The following is a 24135-nucleotide window of genomic DNA, read 5'->3' on the forward strand; positions in this document are numbered from 1 at the left end:
ATTATTACATTGTTCTTTTGTGCGAAATAATGAAGGCTTCTTCTTCTGTCTCTATAAATGTAAGACTGCCATTTTTGTACGACTAAGTTAACTGTGAATAATAATGTTAATATTGGGTTAAAATGAGTTATTATCTTATTGAACATGCACCTTAACCATTACTAATTATCTGCACAGATTTATTTTACATTTCAGAAGCTTAATTCCACTGGGAATTGAAAGTTTGGTGATGGCTCGATTACATGCCATCAGCATGCTATCACGTGCATGTTTGTATCCTTGCTATTAGAACCTAGTCCAAACTATTTTCTGTATGAGGTCCAATCATTCTTACTGTACACTGCGACATATTTTGTCACATCATATTGCATATTAACAGGGTCAACCATCACACAACCTATTGATGTCCTATAGCATTATCCACAGCCTGTTTCACCACAGCAGGAAATGTAACAGGTAACAATGTGCAGCTTCAGGTTAATGGTGGAATTTGAATCCAATCGTAACTGCAAACTAAAATGAACAGTTTTACTCCTGCTATACCCTTTGCATTTTATTCCACCACTGAACGATTAGCTTTCTAGGGTAAAATGCAATTTAGCTTTCCATCTATATTCGGATCCTTTGATTGGATAAATCACAATAACTAGGCTCACATATAAAGCTTTATAAGATATTACCTTTGCAGGTACACCATGTCTCAATAAAATTCTTCTAAAATAAAACCCAAAAGTTACTCAAACAAAGGAATTTTTACACATTCAAAGGATTTGAAAACTGTTAGAAACTTTAACTGAATTAATAATTTTTTCGTAAAAGTGATTATACCTTTGTGGAGACAGCAGACTGCAAAGCAGTCAAAAACACTGTAGTTACACTAGTTACACCTGACAAAGCAACCACTCTGACATTGTCCTGAGGTAGGTTAACATAGACTTCTTTGCTTCCAAAAGTTAGGCTTTGATTATTGATTTATAAATATGTTCTTTCAGAGTGTGCATGTTACTAGCAATAAAGTATCTTTTGTCAACAATCATTTCAGATTGGTTGATTTGGGAGAGGGAACCAAACAGCAAGATTATTGATCCCATCAGATTAGGGAAGGAAGTCAGCTGCGCCGTTTCAAAGAAACCATCCCAGCATTTGCCTGAAGTGGTTTAGGGAAATCACAGAAAACCTAAATCAGGATGACCAGGCGCAGGTCTGAACTGTCATCCTCTCTAATGCGAGTCCAATGTGCTAACCACTGCGACACCTTGCTCAGTTCATCTCAAGTTCACGCATTTCTATTAACTTCCCTACAGTGATGATAACAGTAATGACCCAGGAGTACAGCAAATTTTGTTAGTTTTTTACCTATGAAGTGCATATGACAATGCTATGCTGTGCTCGAGAATGCACCAATCACAAAGACAATGGAATGTTGGACAAATCATGCAAAATGCTGATCTTCTGTGCAACATATGAAACATTTTTACAGGCACAGATGCAAGACTAAAAAGTGAAAGTGCAACCTCGATGTGTTATGTGTCCAATACTGTCAGTGGTTATCAGTGGATGTGAATGTTACATATAACAACAAGACTTACATGGTGATTTTATACCATTCAATCGAGATGCATCACAGCAACAGAGTTTATTCTTGTAGGGCATTTTGGTTGCTTATGATGGACATTCATGCATGTTATCTGGTCCATTCATGTTGGTCACTGGATACACCAACCCATTCGCAATTAATTATGAAGCCCAACCAGAAATATGTAATGTGGTTCCTATGAAACCGTGAACAACTCATGAGCTTTCACCTGACGAGCTTGAGCCTGTGTGTCAAGGACATAATACCCATGGAGTTCAGTTCAGACATGGACCGATCTCCAAACTACCAGTTTTCCAACTCAACCATGTGGCAATGGTTCCACATTGCCGACATGATCCTACAGGGTCATGGCATTACAGACGTCACATCAAAATTTGCAGCATTATTGAGCAACTTCTCAGAGTCTGTGTATTTGGTAAGTGACATCATAAGTGCACTGCACATTACCAGCAGATATGATGCAATTAAAGCTGCACTCTTTCAATGTTTCGCTGAAGTGTGGAAACAACAGCTATGCAATTTATTTAATTTTTATTTATTTATGTATTTTTTTTTAAGAAGATTGACCCACAAACACCTTCGCAATTTTTGAGACATCTTCAAGTAACAGTAGACCATAGCTTCATGCCAGAATTTGTACTGTGGTCTACTTGGATGCTACGATTACCTCCCTCACTACAGTCGGTGCTAATTTTGAGAAAACAGGACCCTGATATTAAGCTAAATTTGGCAGATGAGCTTTATCCATTCCAACAGAGACAACAAGAAGCACCTATAAGGTACAAAAACGCCATGGATTTTAAACCAGCTGCCCTGCGGTGGCAGCCACAGACTACGCAACAACACTGGACACCAAGCCAGCACAAGCACAGCCAACAACAACTGACTGCAGGATGCCAACCCACAGATACATGCGACACCCCTCCCACTGTAAACAATAACAGTATGACAGCTGAAGGGGGAAGGGTGTGGCCTTGTCTTTGCTATTTTCACATACACTTTGGCAGTAGAGTGCTCAACTGTTCAACTCCTTGTGAGTTCCCAAATTCCGGCAGTGTCCCATGATAGGCACACTGGATCACACAATAAATCAAGATGCTTACACAATGAGAAGAAATTCCAAACCATTTTGTCTACGTCTACACTCAACACCCATGTCCATATCTTTGCTCACATGTCAAAGAAGTAATTCTCAGTGGATACAGGATTGGCAGTCAGTGTCATCCAAGGCAGAGCACCACCAACAGCAGAATCTTCACATACACAACTGAAAGCAGCTAATGACACAATAATGAGACAGCTTGGAACTGTCAAATTAATGGTTGAGCTCAGATTGGTGACAAAGTGCACATGGCAGTTCGTAAAAGCAGACAAGTGTGAATCAATGTTAGCAGTGAATTTCCTTCATCATCTTTACCTTGTGCCAGATCTAATGATAAAAGTCCTTAGGTAAATGACTTCAAGTGAAATCGTAAAAGAAAATGCTGATTTCATGCATTAGTTTCATCCACCAAATCTACCGACTTCTCCTCCTGCAAGAAAACCAAACCGCATACTGTCAGATGCAATCACGAGATACAAAGCAGTCAAGTGTGAAAGAATTCAACTTTCAGAAGGAGAATGTAGCACTTAAAGCTTCAACAGACAGCAGAAGAAGAATTGTGTAAGGTGCAAGTATGTCTCATGATGCTACAATGCAAACAGCAATAGCACCACAGACTTCAGCATCAGCAGCAACATTGTACATCACAACAGCAACTGCAAAGTCTGTAATCCAGCACACTGTATCAAGAACAACAGCCATTTTGAATTTTCAGGTCAGTCAGTACCATATTCAGAGAGTGAAAGTGGCTCCATTGTGTGACCTTACATCAAACAATCACTTCAGGGTCCACAGCGTGTAGTCAACGATGACAGTGTGCATAATGTACACACTACACCTAGACCACCAAAGCATTTTAAAGTGTGGTGCCTAGTGCCAGTTAGACTTTGTGTGGTTAAAACTGTGACAGATGAGCGACTTCACATGGGAATAGTGTGGCCATTGGACAGTTCATGGGCTTCACTGACATATTTATAACCATAAAAGGGAGTTCATACAAACTTTGTGGGGCTGTTGGTCTCTTAATGCTATACAGTACCAAATGGATGTCCAAAACTTTTCCCATATGTTAGCAGATGCCACCATTTGCAGTGTAATAGAGTGCAAGAAAGCATATTTGCAAATTCCTATGATGAGTGAAGACATGTCAAAAATGACTGTGATCACCCCATTCTGACTACAAGTTTTTGGTTATCTCATATGGATTAAAAAAAAGTGCCTCACAAATCTGGCAGTGCTTCATTGACAAGTCATTACTCCAATTTTCATTTGGCTTTTCTTACCCAGATGACATCCTAGTTTTCTCAGCTTTCCTGGATGAACATGAGGATCATCTTTGCGTGTTTTTCAATACACTAGAACAGCACAGCATGGTAATAAATGAAGACAAGTGCCAGCTCTGATAACATGAACCCATTTTCCTAGATCGTCTAATAAATCAGGCACACATCCACCCCATGCAGGAATGTACAGAACTTTTGGAAGCACTACCTAGACTTTCCACTTCTCAGAAACCGAGGAGATTTTTAGGGGCAGTGAACCTCTACAGGTGTCATTTGCTTCAGGCAGCAGCACTATTAGTACCTCTCGCTGATTTCCTTGCAGGAAAAAACAAACAGGAAAAACAACCATTGAAATGAACCTAAACAATGCAATATGGATTTGATGACATCAGGCTGTGCTTACAGCACAATCACATTAGCAATCCCTGAACCTGATGCTCAACTCTCTATCACAGCTGATGCAAGTAGGCTAATACAGTCATCAGCATGGTGCTGCAGCAGTTCATAGATGGTAAGCAACAATCAATATGTTTTTTTGTTAATAGAAGTCCACGCACTTGCAATGCAAATGGCCAGCATTCTGTTGAGAGTTGTTATCAGTATTGTTATTAGTATATTAAGTAATACACCATTTTAAGGTCAAATTGGAAGGTAGACAGTTGACTATCTTCACAGATCACCACCCACTAGCAGAAGCAATACGAAAGCCAGGCAGTGACTGTTCACCAAGGAAATTTTGACATCTTGATTATGTTAGTCAGTTTACAACTTATGTAGAGCATCTCAGGGGCGCCAAAAACATGGTGACTAACTATCTGTCATGAATTGGCAAGTGTAGATTATGAGGATCTTGCAGTGGTACAGGAACAAGGCCCACAAACTCAAGAACTTTCGCAGAACACAAACACCAGCCACAAGTTCAAACTTTGTACACTCCATGGTTTGGAGAAGCAGATTTGGTGCAAAATTTTGCAGTGCATGGCCCACCCTTTGGTTTATTTGATTATGCGGAAACATGTCTTTGACTGCTTGCATTGACTGTCTTATCCAGGGGTATGACCCTCAACTAAAGTGATAACAGACAGAAGCATGTGCAGCATGTCAGAGAAGCAAAACAGGATGTCACACCACCCTCACCCAAGACCAATTTGAGGTCCCAACAGGCAGATTACAACATGATCACTTAGACTTGGTTGGGACCCTTATAGGGCCAAATGGTTACAAACACATTCTCTCGGTGACTGATCATATGACATGGTGGCTGGTGGCAGCACCATTGGCAGACATTACCACAGAATCAACAACTAAAGCATTCATACAGTTGTGGATTTCTAGATTTGGTTGCCAGGATGTGATTACTACTGGCCAAGGCTGTCAGTTTCAGTCATCACTGTTCACAGAACTATTCAGACTTGTGGTTTCAGGTGCTTTCACATAACTGCCTACCACCTCCAAAGCAACAAGCTGGCTGAGTAGTGGCATTGCACTCTTGGGGCAGCTTTAAAGTGCCACATGGGAAATAGTGCAACACACTCCCCTTGGGTGATGTTGGGTGTACACACTTCCTTCAAAGAGTATTGCATGGTGAACCCCTACAGCTCTTGGCAGCATTTGTTGAACCTGTTATCCACCAAATGCACTGGAGTTAATGGAACTAGTCAGCAGAATATGAAAACATATTGCATGGGCCTGCAAACAGCTGCCACAATGACACAGTGCATCAATACTTTTCATGAAAAGGCTCTTGTACATTGTGACTCCATGATGTTAAGAGATGACACCATGCATCTGGCACTGCAGCATCATATCCATGGCCACATAAAGTTCTCCTAAAGGGAGACAACATGTTTATCATTTTACTGTATGACATCTTACAATGATCTCCATTCACCATTTGAAATTAGTTTGGGCCCTCAACAATGATCCTCTCACACGCACACCAGACAATGCCATGAACCTGCCGGAGGAGCCTTAAGCTCCTTCACCACACTACATCAAACAACAAACATTGCTCCTAGCTGCACTCACATCCATGTGTTGGGACGATGAACAGCACTCCTGTTTCGGTTCCCTCCACCATCTTCTGTGGCTTTAATGGGATTACTTTCTGGGCTCACCGAAGGCAAAGTACATTCTCCCTCAACTGTACTCCATACGATGGGGGGAGGAAGGGGAAGGGATGGTGGAGGAGGGGGTGGGGTGGGGGGGGGGGGACTCTATGATTACTGCATACTGTGAAACGGTCACAAAACATTAAAAATGAACAACCTCTGGCGAAGAAACTTTTCTGATGTATGCCTGAGTCAGGTTAATACAGGCATTCTTTGTTTCCAGCAGTCTAGCTCTGACTATTGAATTGTAAATATGTGCTTTTAGCTTGTGGAGGCTTATTACCAATAAAAATCTTTTGTCAACCATCATTTCAGGTTTGTGTACTCCTATTAACTTCCCTATGGTGATGACTACACCTCCATGAAAGAAATGATGTACGTTTTCTATTGTACTTTTTTGTATCTTTGGCTGTGTATAGTTTAGTGTATAAGTTGTAGGCCTATTACTATACGCTAAGTGCACGCTTTCTCCGACACGTCACTCCCCAACGTAAAAGTTATTTTTAAAATTAATCATGACAGCATCGATTGCATTAATTGTTTAAATTTATTTGAAGAAATAGCTAAAAAGAAATTGAGCTGTAACAATCAGAAACGAAGGGAATACAAACTGAATTCATGAAACGACTATTGACCTCGATTTGGATGCTTGTGCAGACTGTGACTTGGGTTCTTACTTATCGATATATATTCATTTTAAGTAAATTATATCAAAAGTATGACAGAAGGCAAACATCAACTTCTCGGCTCCCTGCAAGCGCTAATTAGAAATGTATGTTGCCATTAACTTCCGCCTGCATCACATTTACCTTATTTGCAGCAGATCACGTGAAGACACAAATTTAATTCAGAATTTTCTCACGACCTCCATAACACGTAATGGAAATTAAAGGAATCAAAGTAAGCAAACAACGGTACTAGTAAAATGATGTAAAGTACAATGCGGAATATAATTTGAAAATGCGCGCCGTTAATTATGTTAACTCTGCTTAGAATCCGAAGCTATTCCACATCAAAAGCGACAGCCTAATATCCATGGTAATATCACAGGTAATATTTCTGGACAGGAATTTGCCCTGTGCACTTATACACTACTGCGGTTTTATGACAGTTACAGCTGACATAAAGTCGGCAGTTATGTCCTACCTAGTATTACAACCGAAAAAGTGGGCTGTGATAGTACAAACCAAATATATAGCTGCACAGTTTTTGTAAAGGAAAGAGGTTCCGCTGTTGAGGAAACTGGGACCGAACATCTTTAAAGAGGAACAGCTGTGGATTTGGTTGACGTTGCTTTGGTGCGACGTAAGTAATCGTTCACTCGCACAGTACTGAGTACTAGAAAGTCGAGTACGTCTGGTGTAGTGCAACATGCCGAAAAAGAAGACAGGTCAGCGGAAAAAAGCCGAAAAGCAAAGGATGAGACAGAAAGAAATCCGAACGGCAAAAGATAATATGACCTTGGCACAGTATCCGTGTAATGCTGCGATGGTGCGTTTTAATTGTTTAATACATGTTTTACAGTTTGATCCTGCTAGTTACCAAGTATTAAACAGAATTTTTAATTTCAGGAATGCGACAGGTGCAAGAGGTATGTATGTACTGCAATAACAACGCCATTAAGTGTTTTAGCAAATTAGGACACTTGGCATGAGTTACCTAAACTGTTGCTGTTAAGCTTAGCACGTAAAAACTACGGTAACCTCTTTGTATTTACATTCGTTGATGTCATCATCTCAAAACAGTATTTTTTCTCCTACCGCTACCAATATTTTGTAGTGTACACTATCACACTGAAACGAAAGATTTCAGTGCTGAAACAAATCAAATTTCTTCAGATTCTTCGTGGTTATCGTTATTGAATGTATCCTAGGATTGCGGATGCCACAGCTTTCGTATCTAGATCTATTATGCAAACCACTGTGAAGTGCTTTGTAGAGAGTACTTCAGTCCTGAGTACTAGTTTCTTTCTATTCCAGCCCGGTAATAGGTTACAAGAAGAATGATTGCTTAATTACCCCATTGTGTGCTGTAACTAATTTAATCTTGTCTGCAGGAGTTGTGCAAAGAAGATCTCTAGTTTCTCAGGGTAATGGGTATCTAGCTTAGACTGTCTGTTAATTCAGAATTTTCAGCATATCTGTGGCATGCTCCTGTAGGTCAAATGTGTGACCATTCATGCTGATCTTTGTATATATTCAATATCTCCTCTTGGTTGTATTTGGTATGTATCCCATGCACTTGAACTATATTTTCAGACGAAAACTCCAGGTTTGAGTTCACCTTCCTAATTTTCTAAGATGGGATGCTGCCTTTACTTGGCTTATCTAGTACACAGTCTGTGGTATTCATTCCATTTTGTATCTGTACAAACTATTATATCCGTATATTTGAGTGACTTGACTGATCCCAAATGTATTATTTTAGTGATGTAGTAGTCATTAGATCTTACTTTTTGGCATAATCCGTATCACTTCAGGCCGGGGGATTACCTTCATAGTCTCGGATGTTGTTAAATTTAGCATATGTTAAAATTCAGGGGTAAGAAAGAAACATGTAGTATTTTGTTTTCTCAACAACAAAAAAAATCCTGCACCGAGATACAGACCTCCAAAGATGACACCGTGAACACCATTTTGAAGATGTGAATATTGAAAAAAAATTAAAAATGCTGTATCTTAACAGTCCTAGATTTTTTTTTTTTTTTTTTTTTTTTTTTTTTTTTTTTTTTTTTTTTTTTTTTTTGAAAGATAATGCTTTATGATTACAGTTGTATCCTCCGTTTAGACATTTCTGTCAAAGCTTGAAAATTTTTTTTATAATTTAGTTTTTTTTTTTTTTTTTTTTAAATGCCAATCCAGAAAAGTTGGATTTTCTTCTGTTGATCAGTACCATGTAGTACTATATCCTCTATAAAGGAGAGCTTCCACCTTTAAGTTGGACAGGTTTTATTTTTAAAAAATCATTCAAGGGTACTGTGTGTCTTCACTGAAGTTGTTTCTTACTAATTTCTTTGTTTCAATGTTTATTTCTATTGTCTTTGTTGCAGTCATTTCTTTTCATTTTCATTGTTGCAAATATTTCTTACTTTGTTGTAGTTTGTCAGTTTCCTTGCCATGGTTGTTCATTGTAGGTTTCTATATTGTAACTATTCAGTGCTAATTTGTTTACTGATGAGGCTTCTAAGAAACCTGAGACCATCAATGAGTTCTGTATTTTCGTGATGAATTTGCCAGTTGACACAGTTTTAGTGTGTATTGTGAAAAGGAGTGCTTGAAATGTCTTCTGACTGGGGCCACAGGAGAGTGAAGTGTGCTGACTATTTGTATATCCATAAAAGAGTGATATATATATAAAAAAAAAAGAGAGAGAGAGAGAGAGAGAGAGAGAGAGAGAGAGAGAGAGAGAGAGAGAGAGAAGAGACTTTGTTCGGGTTGGGAATAAGAGTTCTCATTTGAAGACTGTTTCAAAGTGAAGATGTTTCTAGTGACGACTTTTTGTGTTCTAAATGTTTGACAGAATAACAACAATGATAGTATCTGAACAAGGTGAAGCCTCCCATGGTGCAGATGTTGCAAATTTTGCATCAGTAGAGGAAGAATTAAATACCCTGAATCAGTCAACTACAGAGGTAGGTGTTAGTCCTGTTAAGAAACCGTGGTCAGTGAAGTAGAGTCATAAGCTTTATGTATCAAGAAAGTGCAGAGAAATTATTAAAGCTGTGAATGAACACACTACAGCAAAACCGACCACACTCTTCAAAGTAGAAATTCCGTCTTCAGAAGAAAATGAACCAAAGCACTCTTGCACCTCCTACCAGGAATTTTTCACAAATATCAATTCAGCTGTTGAATATTGCATCCTACAGTGAAAAGGTGCAAGTTTTAACTATTATTCCAGAGACATTTTCAAAGAAAACTATGTTGATCCACATTCAATCAGTCTAAAAGCACATGGTAGACAAATCAAGAAATGTGAGGTCTGTAAAAGGAGTCTTTGGAAGACCAGATCCCTATTATGGTCATCCTGTAGAAGCTCAAATAGTCCTTTCGTTTTATCTAGAAGATAAATGGGACTGTTCTCACCAGAGTGCCAACAAAAAAGTACCATAACTGTAACAGTTGAAGGTCAAAAAGTTGTGAAAGTGAAGAGGTACATGACTCACAGTATTAAAGAACGTTTTGCAATTTATAAGAGCAACTATACAACTCCACATATTGGAAGCTCAAGATTTTATGCACTAGGACCTAAGTGGGTAGATCCACACCCACCTAGAGATGTCTGTTTGTGTGTGTACTGCGTGAATTTTGAACATTGTGTGGTAACTTTGAAGAACTTGCTGGATCACATGGCATATGACACCTTGGTTGAGCGTGTGAAGTCATTAGTCTGTGACGTAAAGTGAGAGACTTGTTTGTTTCAAGAAAGTGGTGACTGCCCTGGAAAGGGAGGACTGTCTTTACAAACACTTGGCCTGGAAGACATAGCAGATAACTCTGCAGAAATTGCATATGCGACATGGGAGGAAAATAAACGAATTAAGAAAACTGTTGCCTTTGACAGTTTCATTGATGAACTTGGTAAATGGTCAGTGAAAGCAGTAACACACTAGTAACTGAAGAAATTGCAACAACATCATGTTGCAGAAGTGAAAGGGTGTGTACAAGCTGAAGAACTGTGTTTAGTGCTTCACTGTGATTTTGCTGAGAACTGGTCTGTAATTCTCCTACAAGAAGTACGAGGATGTCATTGGAGTAATGACAAGTTTCAGTTTTTACAGGAGTGACATATTTTCAAAAAAAATACCACAAGTGGTGCTGTTATTAGTGATGACACAGGACATGATGCAGCACATGCTTTGCTAGCAATGGGCAAAATTCTTCGGCTGCAAAAAGTGTCAGAGATGATCATCATTATTTCTGATGGTGCTCCTAGTCATTTTAAAAATCATTACCAGCTGTTTGATTTGAAAAAGTTGCTTGTGCCAAATGACTGCGTATACAGCGCTACTGGTCACGGGAAGGAGCTTTGCGATGGTGTAGGCGGCCTGCTGAAGCACCATGCTACGAAACATAATCTTTCCAGACCAAATACAGCTGTGATTCAGAATGCTTAGGATTTTACGAGTGTCGTGAAATCTTGCACATCCACAGCCCTCATTCTTTTGTCCAAAGAGGAAATCGAAGGATTCTGTGAGCAGAAAAAATGAGAATGCTCCAAACAAACTACTCCTGTGAAAGGAATTCAGAAGACACATTTTTGGACTCGGTGATGGGTGAACGTATATTGCACGCAGGAAAGAGGAAATTTTGTTTGTTCGGCCAACACCTCAGAAACAGCAGGATAATATTCAGATTCATAACCTGAGAATGTGTTTGTTTGTTTGTTTGTTTGTTTGGTGTGGGGGGGGGGGGGGGCAGTGACTGGTGGACTGCAGAGATTATAGACACCAGTTATGAGTTAAACGAAATTGTAGTGAAGTATATGCTACCACATGGACCAGCTGCTGGCTATAGATTTCCAGCTGGAGGACATCAACAATGCCATAAGCGCTCGCTTCCTGTTCACAATGTTTTGAAAATTGTAAGTGCTCCAGTTCTCATTGGTTCAACAGGACGGCATCATTCTATATCAAAGGAAGATACTGAAGCAGTGGGACACATTTTTAGTTCATTGACTGGCTAATTTCAATACAAAACAGAGTGCACAGAAGTTGTATAAATGGAAACCTTTAAGTCTTTGGACCTTTCGCATACATTTTGGAACCATTTACAATGCTTGAAAAATGAGTGTTTTACTCATCTTTCAAAAGTAAAATTATGTTAAATAAGGCTAGGTTTTGATTTTTATGAGCCTGTTATGTGATAATAAAACAGGTTTTATGTATGGCAGAAATTTCAGTTGCTTATTAAACCTGTTCAACCTAAAAGTGGAAGCTCTCCTTTTCAGGGAATGTAGAACTATATGGTACCAATCAAAAGAAAAAAAATCAAAATCTTATGAATTGGCAAAAGAAGTTCAGAATGCTATAGTAAAAGAACTTTGACAGATAAGTTCAAATAGAAAATTTCTTTGTAATCATAAATCAATTATCTCTCAAAAAAAAAAAAAAATCTAGAACTGTTCCAGAGATAGAGTATTTAAATTTTTTTCTAAAATTCGCATCTTCAAAATGCTATATGCGGTGTCATCTTTGGAGGACTGTATCTCAGAGCAGAAATTTTTTTTGGAGAGAAAAAAAGAAGTATTCCTTACTTAGTCCCTTATTTTAACTTAATGTTAAATTCAATAACATCAGAGACTATGAAGGTAAGATTTTTCCGTAGCCTGGCTGAGTTGATATGGACTATGCCTTTCTTCGTTTTGTGAAGTGTGCAGTTTTACATTGTGCATGTTATATCTTTGTACCACTTCGAAATGTTAACAAGATCTGACTAGATAGTTGCACAGCTTTTATCAGATAATACATCATTACTTACCGTATAACCATACCATCTGCAAAAGTTCCAGTTTATTAAAATATTGTCTGCCATATCATTAACATACAAAAGGACTCTCAAGGCTCCCAAGCTCTTGAAGCATGCCTGAAATTATGTCAACTTCTGAGGTAATGTGCTTTGATCTCCCTACCAAGCAATCCTCAGTCCAGTCACAAATTTAATTGTGTATCAGATACCATTGTAGTGTCATTAATACTCTATGTAGACATTGAAGGCTTTTGATAACTAAACACATTCAACCACTTCATAATCACTGTTACTACTTTGTTTGGAGACCCTCAGAGGTGAGTCTGTTGTTACCATTAGATCTAACATATTTCCATCATGAGTGGGCTTCTGAAATATCTGCTCTAAGCACTTTTCAGAGAAGATGTTTAATCTTGTTTTATGAGCTGTTTTGTCTTGCCCTCCACATACAAAACTGTAAGCATTCCAGTCAATTGTTGATTGTTTAAATTGTCCTCCAATCATGACAGCATGAATAGAGAACATACATACTAGTGAATTGACATTTTTCTGTTACATCTGCAGTTGAGTTTGGCGGTTGATAGAATATCCAATTACATGTCCACCCTTGATAATGAGTCTTGCCCTAACCATTGCACATGCAGACTTCTGTCTCAGTGGATTTTATATTTTTGTCTACTACATAAATTTATTGGACACCACCTCTGTTTCCAGTTAGCTTGTCCTTTCAATGTACACTTGTATTTACACCAAAAATGTCACTGCTATCAATTTCAGGTTGTAACCAGATTTCTGCACCTAGTGTTACAGGAGTTGCACTGCTTTTTAGAACTACTTCAAACTCGTGCAACTTTGCTGCAAATGCTCCACTTCATGGTTTCACATTGTGCACCCCTGACCCATTTAGGTCACCCCTGCAATCCTCAACCCTATGGCATAAATTCTGAAAGCCATAGTCTAGCTTGTTACAAAATTTTCATAGTCTCTGGTTCCAGCCTTCCACTCTGCCCAGAACTAGCAGGCCATGATCAGTTATGGAGGACAAGGGTGCAGATTGAGAGCTTTGCTGAAACTCTGCCCACAACTCTGGTCTTCTCAGTCCTCTCTAGCAGTTGCTGGAATGATGAAAGTATGAATTCAGACCCCAGATGACAGGCATTGATCATTCAGATGTGTGCCACAACCTGCAGGTGGTTGCACCTTGCACCTTCGTTCCTCAGTAGCTGCTGGGACAGTCCCTTCAGCATGTTGAATTAGGCTTCCAGGCTTACATACACTGTGCATAGTGTGATCCCTCCTATCCCTTCCTGATATTTCATTAAGGCTCTGTGACAAGACTGATCCTCATTGTAGCCTGAAATCTCAAGTTAGATTGAAAGGTGGTTATTTGGTCGTGTGTTGTAATAGCCAACAAATTTGGAATTGTGTGGAGAAAACATGACTGCAGTTGCCTGAACAGTCCAGGTAGTGAGTTTTCTCTATATCAAGTGCCACAACATTATTTCCATTGTTACGTCAATTTCAATGGAAGCCAGCACGGAAGATGGCAAATATCTACTTCTACATCAACATGAATACTCTGCAAATCACACTAAAGTGCCTGGCAGAGAGTTCATTGAAACACCTTAACAATAAGTCTCTATTCCAGTCTTGAACAGTGTGTGGAAAAAAACAAACACCTCTAGCTTTCTGTGAGCTCTGATTCCCCTTATTTTATTATGATGATTGTGGCTCCCTATGTAGGATGACATCAAAAAAAATATTTTCGCATTTGGAGGAGACAGTTGACTGAAATTTCTTAAAGATTACACTGCAGCAAAAAACGCCTTTGTTTTAATTATGTCCATCCCAAATCCTGTATCATGTCCTTGACACTCCCCCCCCCCCCCCTTTTTTTTTCATGATAATTCAAATTGTGCTGCTCTTCTTTGAACTTTCTTGATGCGTCTCATTAATTCTGTCTGGACAGGATCACAGACTGTGCAGCAGTACTCCAAAAGAGGGTGGACATGTGTATTGTAGGCAGGCTCTTTAATAGATCTATTACATTTTCTAAGTGTTACACCAATAAAACACGCTCTTTGGTTTGCCTTCCCCACAGCGTTTTCTGAGTGTTCTTTCCAGTTTAAATTGTTCGTAATTGCAGTTCCTAGATATTTAGCTGAATTTACAGCCTTAAGATAAGACTATTTTATCATGTAACCAAAGTTTGATGGATTCCTTTTAGCACTTATATGGGTGACCTCACACTTTTCATTATTTAGGGTCAACTGCCAATTTTCACACCATTCAGTTATCATAGTCATCAGTCCAGTCCAGGTTTGATGCAGCTCTCCACGCTATTCTATTCTGTGCAAGCCTCTTCATCTTCAAGTAACTACTACAGACCACATCCTTCTGAATCTGTTTAGTGTGTTCATCCGTAGGTTTCCCTCTAAGATTTTCACCCTCCACGCTTCCATCCAATAGTAAATTGGTGATCCCTTGATGCCTCAGAACGTGTCCTACCAACCGATCCCTTCTTCTAGTCAAGTTGTGCCACAAATTTCTCTTCTCCCCAATTCTCTTCAGTACCTCCTCATTAGTTGCATGATCAACCCATCTAATCTTCAGCATTCTTCTGTAGACCCACATTTTCAAAGCTGCTGTACTCTTCTTATCTAAACTATTTATCGTCCATGTTTCACTTCCATAATACATGGCTACATTCCACACACACACTTTCAGAAAATACCATTCAGATATCTTTTCTAAATCTTTTTGCAATTAGTTTTGACCTTCTGATGAATTTACAAAATGATAAATGACAGCATCATCTGAAACAACCTAAGACGGCTGTTCAGATTATGTCCTAAATCATTTATATAGATAAGGAACAGCAGAGGGCCTGTAACACTACCTTGGAAATGCCAGAAATCACGTCTGTTGTACTCAGTGATTTTCAATCAATTGCTACGACCTGTCACCCCTCTGACAGGAAATCACAAATCCAGCCACACAACTGAGATGATGTTCCATAAACACACAATTTCATTACAAGCTGCTTGTGTGGTACAGTGTCAAAAGCCTTTTGGAAATCTAGAAATGCAGAATCAATTTGAAATCCCATGTCAATAGCAGGGGTCAAAATATCTTGTGCCATGATGAGATAATTTAATACAGATGACTAGCTCTAATCAAGGTCTAAAAGTACAAAATTCTTCAGCATGTGATAGAATGACAAGAAGCCGTGTCCTATGCACAAAAAATTCAAAATTACAAGTACAAAGCAAAGACAATTTGGAGCATTATTAGACATGAGATGATAAACTCAGTAATGCAAATGAAACCTAATGGCAGTAGGAGTGAGCACAGATGAGTTAAATTTAAACTCTTGGTCACTACATTCCATGAATTCTTCCTAATAGCAGCTAAAAACACGGGAGAAAAAATATACCAATGAAAGTAGGCCCATGACTGGCATTGCATACTCCTCCACCAGTTTTGCCAAATCATCTGTTAGAGAGACTACAAAAATCATTAGCCACTGAAAAGCAGTAACTCTTCTGTTTATGATGGTATTTGAACCAAAGTACTGAAACCTTGTGCTGAATTGATAGTGCCCCCTCAAGTTTATCTTTGAACCAACCAATGAGATAAGGTGTATTTCATGAAAAATTGTAGATTGTGGTAGTATCACGTATGTATAAAACTGCAGATGAGCAACTTACCTCTAATTATCAACCCACCTCCCTTGTTCCAGTGATATAAATTTTTTTGAGAGTGTAGCTTAAAATAGGAAAACTGAACCACATCTCTGACAACAGCATTTACAGAGTGGCTAAGCGTGGCTTCTGTAAAGGAGTCTTTACTGGAAAAAAGCAATATATGGTGTTGCTAAACGAGGAAAATTACCCCATCGGCATTTCCTGTGTTCCTGCCAAGTCCTTAGATTATGTATGTCACAAAATTTTGCAAGGGGAAACTAAACTAAATCTTTATAAATGATTTAGCCAAGACACCAAGGGACTATTCAGAAAGTATGATATTTTCTGATGACACAAATATAAAGGGCCCAAATACACCCATGCCAGAGACAGCCAAGAGAATAACAGAAAAAGCTTACAGTTGCCTAGTCATTAATATGCAAATTAATGACGAGGGTCTCAACAAGTTTTCCTGGACACACCTGAAGTTACTTTTACTTTTGTTACTGAGTTTTTATCCAAGATAACATGCTGCATTCTGCCTACCAAGTAATTCTCAAGCCAGGCACAAATTTTGTTTGACACCCTGTGTAATCATAGTTTTGTTGATAAACAATGCTGCAGTACAGAATAAGATGTTTTTTGAAAGTAAAGAAATACTGCATCTACCTAATTTCTTTGAGCCATGGCATTTAGGTTGTTGTGATATGTGATTTATTCATCTCATTACATACAATTTTCAAATCATTTGATTTGATGTACAGGAGACATGTCAAGGTTTACAAAAGAAACTTTTTTCACTTTTTTAAGAGAAATACAAAAGTTTACATTGTATTTTACATTTCTAAGTTACAGCTACACATGTACATAAAATAATACATTTAATACAATCCCTGTGTTCAGAATGTGAAGCTGTCCACAATGAATTCATCGACAGAATAACAACACTTTTCCACCAGAAGAGTAAAGAGCAATCTTTTCAGTGAAGCAAGCTCTATCTTAAATATATTACTGCCTTTTGTTTTTTTTTGAAAATTTTTAACCCCATATACTCTGGAATTTGGGTACATCCAGCTACACAGCCTTTTCGATTGTATCCTCTGCTCAGACTCACTCAGCACCCTTCAAAGTCTGTGTGCGCTGTACACTGCCCATCCCTTAGTGCAATGGGTCCAGGAAAACTGTCACTTGCTCACTCTTGGTGGAGCCAGTGTTATGTTTCTGTTGGTTCTTGGTCATGTCGGTCTGCCAGAAAATGTGCTGCCAAGACTGCAGTCCTCGTACTTCAGCCTGTGAGTTCCTATATTCCCTCCAGCGATATGTGTTGCTGTCTGTCAGGAGATGGTGTCGTTTAGGCATCGCCAATGGTCCTCGCTTCATGGGAATAAGCTCTGGCTTATTAAGCCTCTCCCAGTGGCTTGGATGACCACCTCTCGGCCCCCTCACTGGGAGGAGGTCATTTTAAGTAGGCTGCATATTGGGCACTGCCTTTCTAGCCATTGTCATTTGCTAAGTGGTGCTACCCCACCACTTTGTACCCTTTGCGCCCAAGTTTTACTGTCTGCCACTTCCTGATGGAATGCTCATTTTTTAACCGTTTACGTTCCCGCTTGGGTTTGCTGTCTGAGTGATCGGCCGTTTTAGCAAATGACGCATGGGCTGTCGACTGCATTTTACTTTTTATCTGTCAAAGCAATATGGCGAAGGTCATTTAATTTTTAGTTTTGGACCTCTGTTTCCATATGATGTCTTTTTTTAGCCCTTTTCCACGTGTCTGTTTTTAGCTGTCTTCTTTCATGTCCATTGGGACTGATGTATAGTTGTTTTATAACTCCTCTCTGTCTTCGTGTTCTATTGTTTTGACTTAGTTGCTACGACCCCAGTTGTTTTTTGCTCCCTAAAACGAAACCAAAAACAACAAGACCTCTAAACAAGTGAGCTTTTGGCAAAAGGCTTTCTTCTAAAGCAGACACCACACACATGTGCACACGAGGACAACTCGCACAGACATGAGAACTCTGTCTGGCTGTTAAGGCCGGACTGCGACGAGCAACTGCACATGCTGGGAGAAGCGGTCTGGATGGTGGGGATAAAGAGGAGGCTGGGGTGGGGAGGGATAGAAGTGTAAGGGTGGGGAACGGAAAGTGCTGCTTGTAGGAGCATACAGGGAAGTGGTGGGGACAGGGTAGCACAGCTAGGTGCAGTCAGAACAACAAGGGGGGGGGGGGGGGGGGGGGGAGTAAAGAGACTGTGGGTGTGTTGGTGGAATAGAAGGATGTGTAGTGCTCTAATGGGAGCAGGCAAGGGGGGTAGGTGAATGACGAGCAGTGGCTACAATGTCTGAGACCAGGGGGATTACAGGAATGTAGTATATATTGCTGGGAGAGTTCCTGTCTGCGGAGTTCAGAAAAGCTGGTGTTGGTAAGGAGGATCCAGATGGTGCAGGCTATGGAACAGTCATTCAAGTGAAGAACATTTTGTTGGGCAGCGTGCACAGCAACTAGATGATCTTGCTTTCTCTTGGCCACAGTTACACAGAATGCAGCACTGTGGTGTCAGCTTAGCTTGTAGATCACATGACTGGTTTCACAGATAGACTTTGACTGGATAGGTGATAGTAGTGATTAGACTGGACTGCGTGGTAATGGGAAGGACAGGTCTTGCATCTAGGTCTATTACAGTGATATGAACCATGTGACAAGGGGTGGAGTAGGGCTGAACAAGGATCTTGAATCTCAGGGACTCAGCATTGATTTGCTGGGTACAGGCTTGGTGACCCCAGGGTTCCTGAGCTGGGAATTGGTAAAAGCCACCAATACCCTGTCACTGTAAGCTCTGGGCATGCTTCAGTGAGCATCGTGCGGTGTGGTGGTGGAATGTTATGTGTCTCAGGTTACGGGGATCTTGGCTTGACTGCCTGAATTGTGAGAATGGGCTAAACCTCTACTTAAAAAAAAAAAAAAAAAAAATCGCAAGGTGGCTGCGTACTGATGGGATGCATGGTTGTTGAGGTGGAACAGTCATTAGCGGGCAACCTCTGAGGAACTAGCTGCACCTCAGTTGTATAAGGCTTACTCAGACACACGGGGCTCTGTCTGAGTGGACCCTTATTTCTCTAGCTGCTTGTGGGACTGTGATGGAACCCTCGAAACCTACTTCTTCTTCTTCTTCTCCTCCTCCTCCTCCTCCTCCTCCTCCTCCTCCTCCTCCTCCTCCTCCCAGCAGGGAGGGTGTACCACCTGGGAGTATTCACACCCATTCATCCAAGAGAATGAGAGGGGCTAGTCCTTCTGGTACTGAGAATACTTTGGACTGCAGTAACAGGACCCATTGAGTCATGAATAACTATATGTTTCTGGTGATAAAGAGGAAGGAGGGCACATTTGAAAGTGTCCCCCTTTTATATCCATAAGGGTTTGGAAGGCCTTGCTGGAACATTAAAATCTATAAAACGATTGCGTAATGGCTCGTTGTTGATCGAAACTAGCAGGTCAGAGCAGCTAGTCCTTCTTAACAAATCGCAGAAACTGGGTGGCTATGATATCATTGTTGAGATGCACACCTCTTTCAACTCCAGTAAGGGAGTTGTCACATGCCGAGATATCAAGGGCATGGACATGGACATAGCAGAACTGAAGCAAGTTGATGTGGAACAATGAACTCTATGGAATAATGGAGCAACTGAAAAGACTGCCACTTTCATTGTCATGTTCAGTTCTCCGACACTGCCTGAACATCTTATGGGGGGTTCCTTTGTCTTAATGTTTGGCCTTACATTCCAAACGCTATGCAGTGCTGTGGTGCTATAAATTCCAGTGTTTCAGCCATACACCCATGAGTTGTGGAGGTGAAGCAATCTGCAGAAAACTGCTTGTGAAGCTGGGACTGACTGCTCATCTCCAGCGATCTGCGTCAACTGCTCTGGGAACCACCCAGTCTGGAGCAGAGACTACCCTGTTTTTGCTGAAGAATACAGGAGATAAAAGTGAGTAAGCGAAGCTCCTATGCCGAAGCCAAAAAAGAATATAAGGCGGCGAAACCCCGTCATTGCTACCTCATTTTCTTCTATGGTGCAGAAACCTATTCCCAAGGCGGACGCTTCGACACAGACGATGCCTAGTGTGCTTGTATCCACCACAAGCACCTGTACTTGAATGTGTACATGTCAAGGGAAAAAGAACAATCCAGGCAGCTGCACCAGGAAAGACCAACAACAGTTCTGCAGCGAACATCCAGAAAGTACAAGAAAAAAAGTGTGCCTCTCAATGCCCCTTTTCCCCCTCATCCTCAGAGGGACAAGGTCCATGGAAAGGCTCACAATGATAGGTTCAAAAGCTGTCCTGAATGTCGTGAGACGTCATTCTTTCCCATTTGACTGGTAAGGATATCATGGAGTTAGGTGCATTGGGTCCAGGCAGCCCCTCCACTCTCCCTCGCTCATAAAGTGCTTCATCTCCCTGGTGCAAAGTAAATTAAATCTGTACCGATGACATGGCTTCCATACAACAGTGGAACATGAATGGATTCAGTACTCATGTGGAGGAATTGAAACTCCTAGTACAGGCACGTCCCTTGTCTTTTGTTTACAAGAAATGCATTTTTAGGATACAGCTGTGCCTGTGCTACAGTGATATAAGCTATACCGCAAGGATGACCTGTCAGGGGAAAGAGCCAGCATTTGTCACTAATGTGCACCACTCCTCTGCTCTCCTATTGGCTACTGACCTGCAAGTGGTTGCTGTTCAAATTCATGTGCGTTGAAAGATCACTGTTTGCTCACTCTATTTACTTCCGAAAGATGCAATAGTCTCCGAGGTTCCCACAGATCTTATCGCACAACTCCCGTGGGAGACTTCAATGCTCATCACATTCTGTGGGGCTCGACCAATACTTGCCCTTGGGTTCAGGTTTTGGAGGGCCTCCTGACATCTCACGAGCTGTGCATCCTCAACATGGGTACTCATACACGTCTCTGATGCTACTGGGTCATTCTCTGCCATCAACCTCTCTTTCTGTTCTCCTGTCCTCACTGACTTTGTTCAGTGGAAGGTCATTGGCAACCTTCATTCCAGTGATCACGTCCCAATCTGCCTTCACCTATCCTACTCCCTGGTCATCTTCTGTCTTCAGGAAACAAAACTACATCCCCATGATCCCTTTGTCTTCCCTCATTTCCAATCGATCTGTTTTGATCTCCCCTCTGTTGATTGCACTCCGGCACACAGAGGACTTACGTTTCTTCTCCATGATACTGTACATTATCACCCAATCCCCTTAAACAGCTCCTTACAAGATGCCACTGTATGTCTTTCCCTTTCTGGATACACCTTCTCTCGTTGTACCTTATACATTCCATTGTCCACACCAATGGCAATACCCAATCTCCTTCATCTCCTTGGTCAGCTCTTGCCCCCTATTTGCTGTTAGGGGACTTCAATGCCCACCACCCGCTTTGGAGAAATTCACGTCTTTGTGCGCAAGGCTCCCTATTGATTGAACTCTTCCACCAAGCAGATCTTATTTGCCTCATCGCTGGGGAACCTACATTTTTGTCTGCCTCTATGTCAAACTTCTCTCATTTGGACCTTTCGGTTGGCACCGTTCAGCTAACTCGGCTCTTTGAATGCTTCACTCTTGCTGATATACACTCAAGTGACCATTTTCCATGTGTCCTTCGTTTACAGCCACAACTGCCAACTCCCAAGCCGATTGAACACTTTTCTCCTCTCAAGCAACATTCAATGACCATCAATTTCCTAGCATCGATGATCAGGTCACTCACGATACGGAAGTTATTCTTACAGCTGCGGAACATTCAATACCTCGTACCTCCTTTTTGCACTGGTGTCCCCCAGTTTCTTAGTGGAACGAGGCGTGCCGTGACGCAATACGCGAGTGGAGACGTGCTCTTCGCGTCTTCCGCCACAATCCTACGTTGGCCGATTGTATCCGCTATAAGCAGTTACGTGCGCGATGATGTTGCATAATCCGTGACGGCAAGAAGACAAGCTGGGACTTATTTACCAGTTCCTTTAATGCTTTCACTCCCTCTTCTGTAGTTTGGAATCGAATTCGACGGTTATCCGGCATATCTAGTTTCTCCCTGATCTCTGTGCTCACTGTCGCACATGGTACCTTAGTGGACCCAGTTTCAATTTCTTACTCATTGGGTCGACACTATGCTGAGATTTTGAGCTCTTCAAATTACCTACCAGCCTTTCTCCCAAAGAAACGAGCAGCAGTAGTGCAACCTCTTTCTTTCTCCTCTCAAAATCGTGAAAGCTATAATACTGTTTTCTCTGTGCGGGATCTCCAACAAACACACACACACACACACACACACACACACACACACACACTCTCTCTCTTCCTCTCACTTTCGCACCCCCAGGACTGGATGGCATCCACATCCAAATGTTGCTGTATTTATCATACTGTAGTCTGCATTACCTCCTTCACCTTTATAATCGAATTTGGATTGATAGTACCTTTCCCAAAAAATGATGGGGAACTATCATCATTCCTGTTCTGAAACCTTAAAAGTACAAACATCTCCCCCCTCCCTAGCTATTGCCCCATATCTCTCAAGAGTGGTGTATGCAAGGTCTTTGAGCGTATGGTGAATTGCTGTTTAGACTGGTGGCTGGAGTTCCGAAACCTTTTAACACCTGCCCAATGCAATTTCCGAAAGCATCATTCTGCAGTTGACCATTTTGTTGCTCTCTCCACTTCTGTCATGAACAGTATTCTCAGGAAACGCCAAATGGTAGCAATATTTTTTGATATGGAGAGAGAGCATACGATACCTGTTGGAGGATGGGTATCCTCCGCGCACTGTTTTCTTGAAGCTTTCGAGGTTGGCTACCCCTTTTTATTCATGAATTTATGACAAAGCGCACCTTTAAGATGCGGGTGAACACTACTCTCTCCCGTACTTTACCGAGCGAGGCGGCACAGTGGTTAGACACTAAACTCACATTTGGGAGGACGACGGTTCAATCCCGCTTCTAGCCATCCTGGTTTAGGTTTTCTGTGATTTCCCTAAATTGCTCCAGGCAAATGCCAGGATGGTTCCTTTGAAAGGGCACAGCTGACTTCCTTCCCTAATCCAATGAGACCAATGTCCTGGCTGTCTGGTCTCCTTCCCCAACCCAACCAAACACTACCCTCTCTCGTACTTTCTCCCAAAAAAATGGAATGCCCCAGGGCTCCGTGCTAAGTGTTGTACTGTTTGCCATCGTCATAAATCCAATTATGGTTTGTCTCCTTCCCATTGTCTCGGGCTCCCTCTTTGTCGACAATTTTACAATCTACTACAGCTCTCAACAGATCAGCCTTCTTGAATGACGTCTTCAAGGATGTCTCGATTGCCTCCACTCACGGAGTATCGAAACCAGCTTCCGCTTTTCTCCCAGTTAGACCATCTGTGTAAATATTTGGCATCGCATGGAGTTTCCTCCACCTTCGCTACACCTATAGGCCCTGTTCACCTTCCATTTGTGGTCGTTGCCAATTTCTTGGGACTTATGTTTGACAGAAAACTGTGCTAGTCTTCCCACATTTTATATCTTTCGGCTCGTTGTCTGTGATCCCTCAACACCTTCTGCGTTCTGAGTGGTACCTCCTGGGGAGTGGACCGAGAGGTTTTCCTCTGCCGCACCTTAGTGTACTCGAAATTGGACTATGGAATCACAGTTTACTTCTCTGCACGGGCATCTATTCTTCGGCATCTCGACACTGTCCACCACCGTGGATTGCGTTTAGTGTCTGGAGGTTTTTGACACCAGCCCTGTGGAGAGCCTTTACACTGCGACTGCTGAACCTCCGCTGTCTAATCGACGAGCTGTCTTAGTGAATCGTTAAGCTAGTCATCTGTCTTCCATGCCTGT

At 41.1% G+C, this 24135-nt stretch overlaps 1 protein-coding gene across 1 annotated transcript in view; it reads left to right on the forward strand.

The window, feature by feature from the left end:
- The first annotated feature begins 7198 nt into the window (after window positions 1–7198).
- LOC126412847 (zinc finger protein 330 homolog) overlaps window positions 7199–24135 on the forward strand; it is a 67899-nt gene continuing 50962 nt past the window's right edge. The window contains exons 1-2 of the mRNA XM_050082698.1: window positions 7199–7584; window positions 7665–7684. Coding sequence (XP_049938655.1) covers window positions 7465–7584; window positions 7665–7684 — 140 coding nt within the window. The 5' untranslated portion in view covers window positions 7199–7464. The remainder of the gene's footprint in view (window positions 7585–7664; window positions 7685–24135) is intronic.

This window comes from Schistocerca serialis, chromosome 7, assembly GCF_023864345.2.
Source record: "Schistocerca serialis cubense isolate TAMUIC-IGC-003099 chromosome 7, iqSchSeri2.2, whole genome shotgun sequence".
Taxonomy (NCBI): Eukaryota; Metazoa; Arthropoda; class Insecta; order Orthoptera; family Acrididae; genus Schistocerca; species Schistocerca serialis.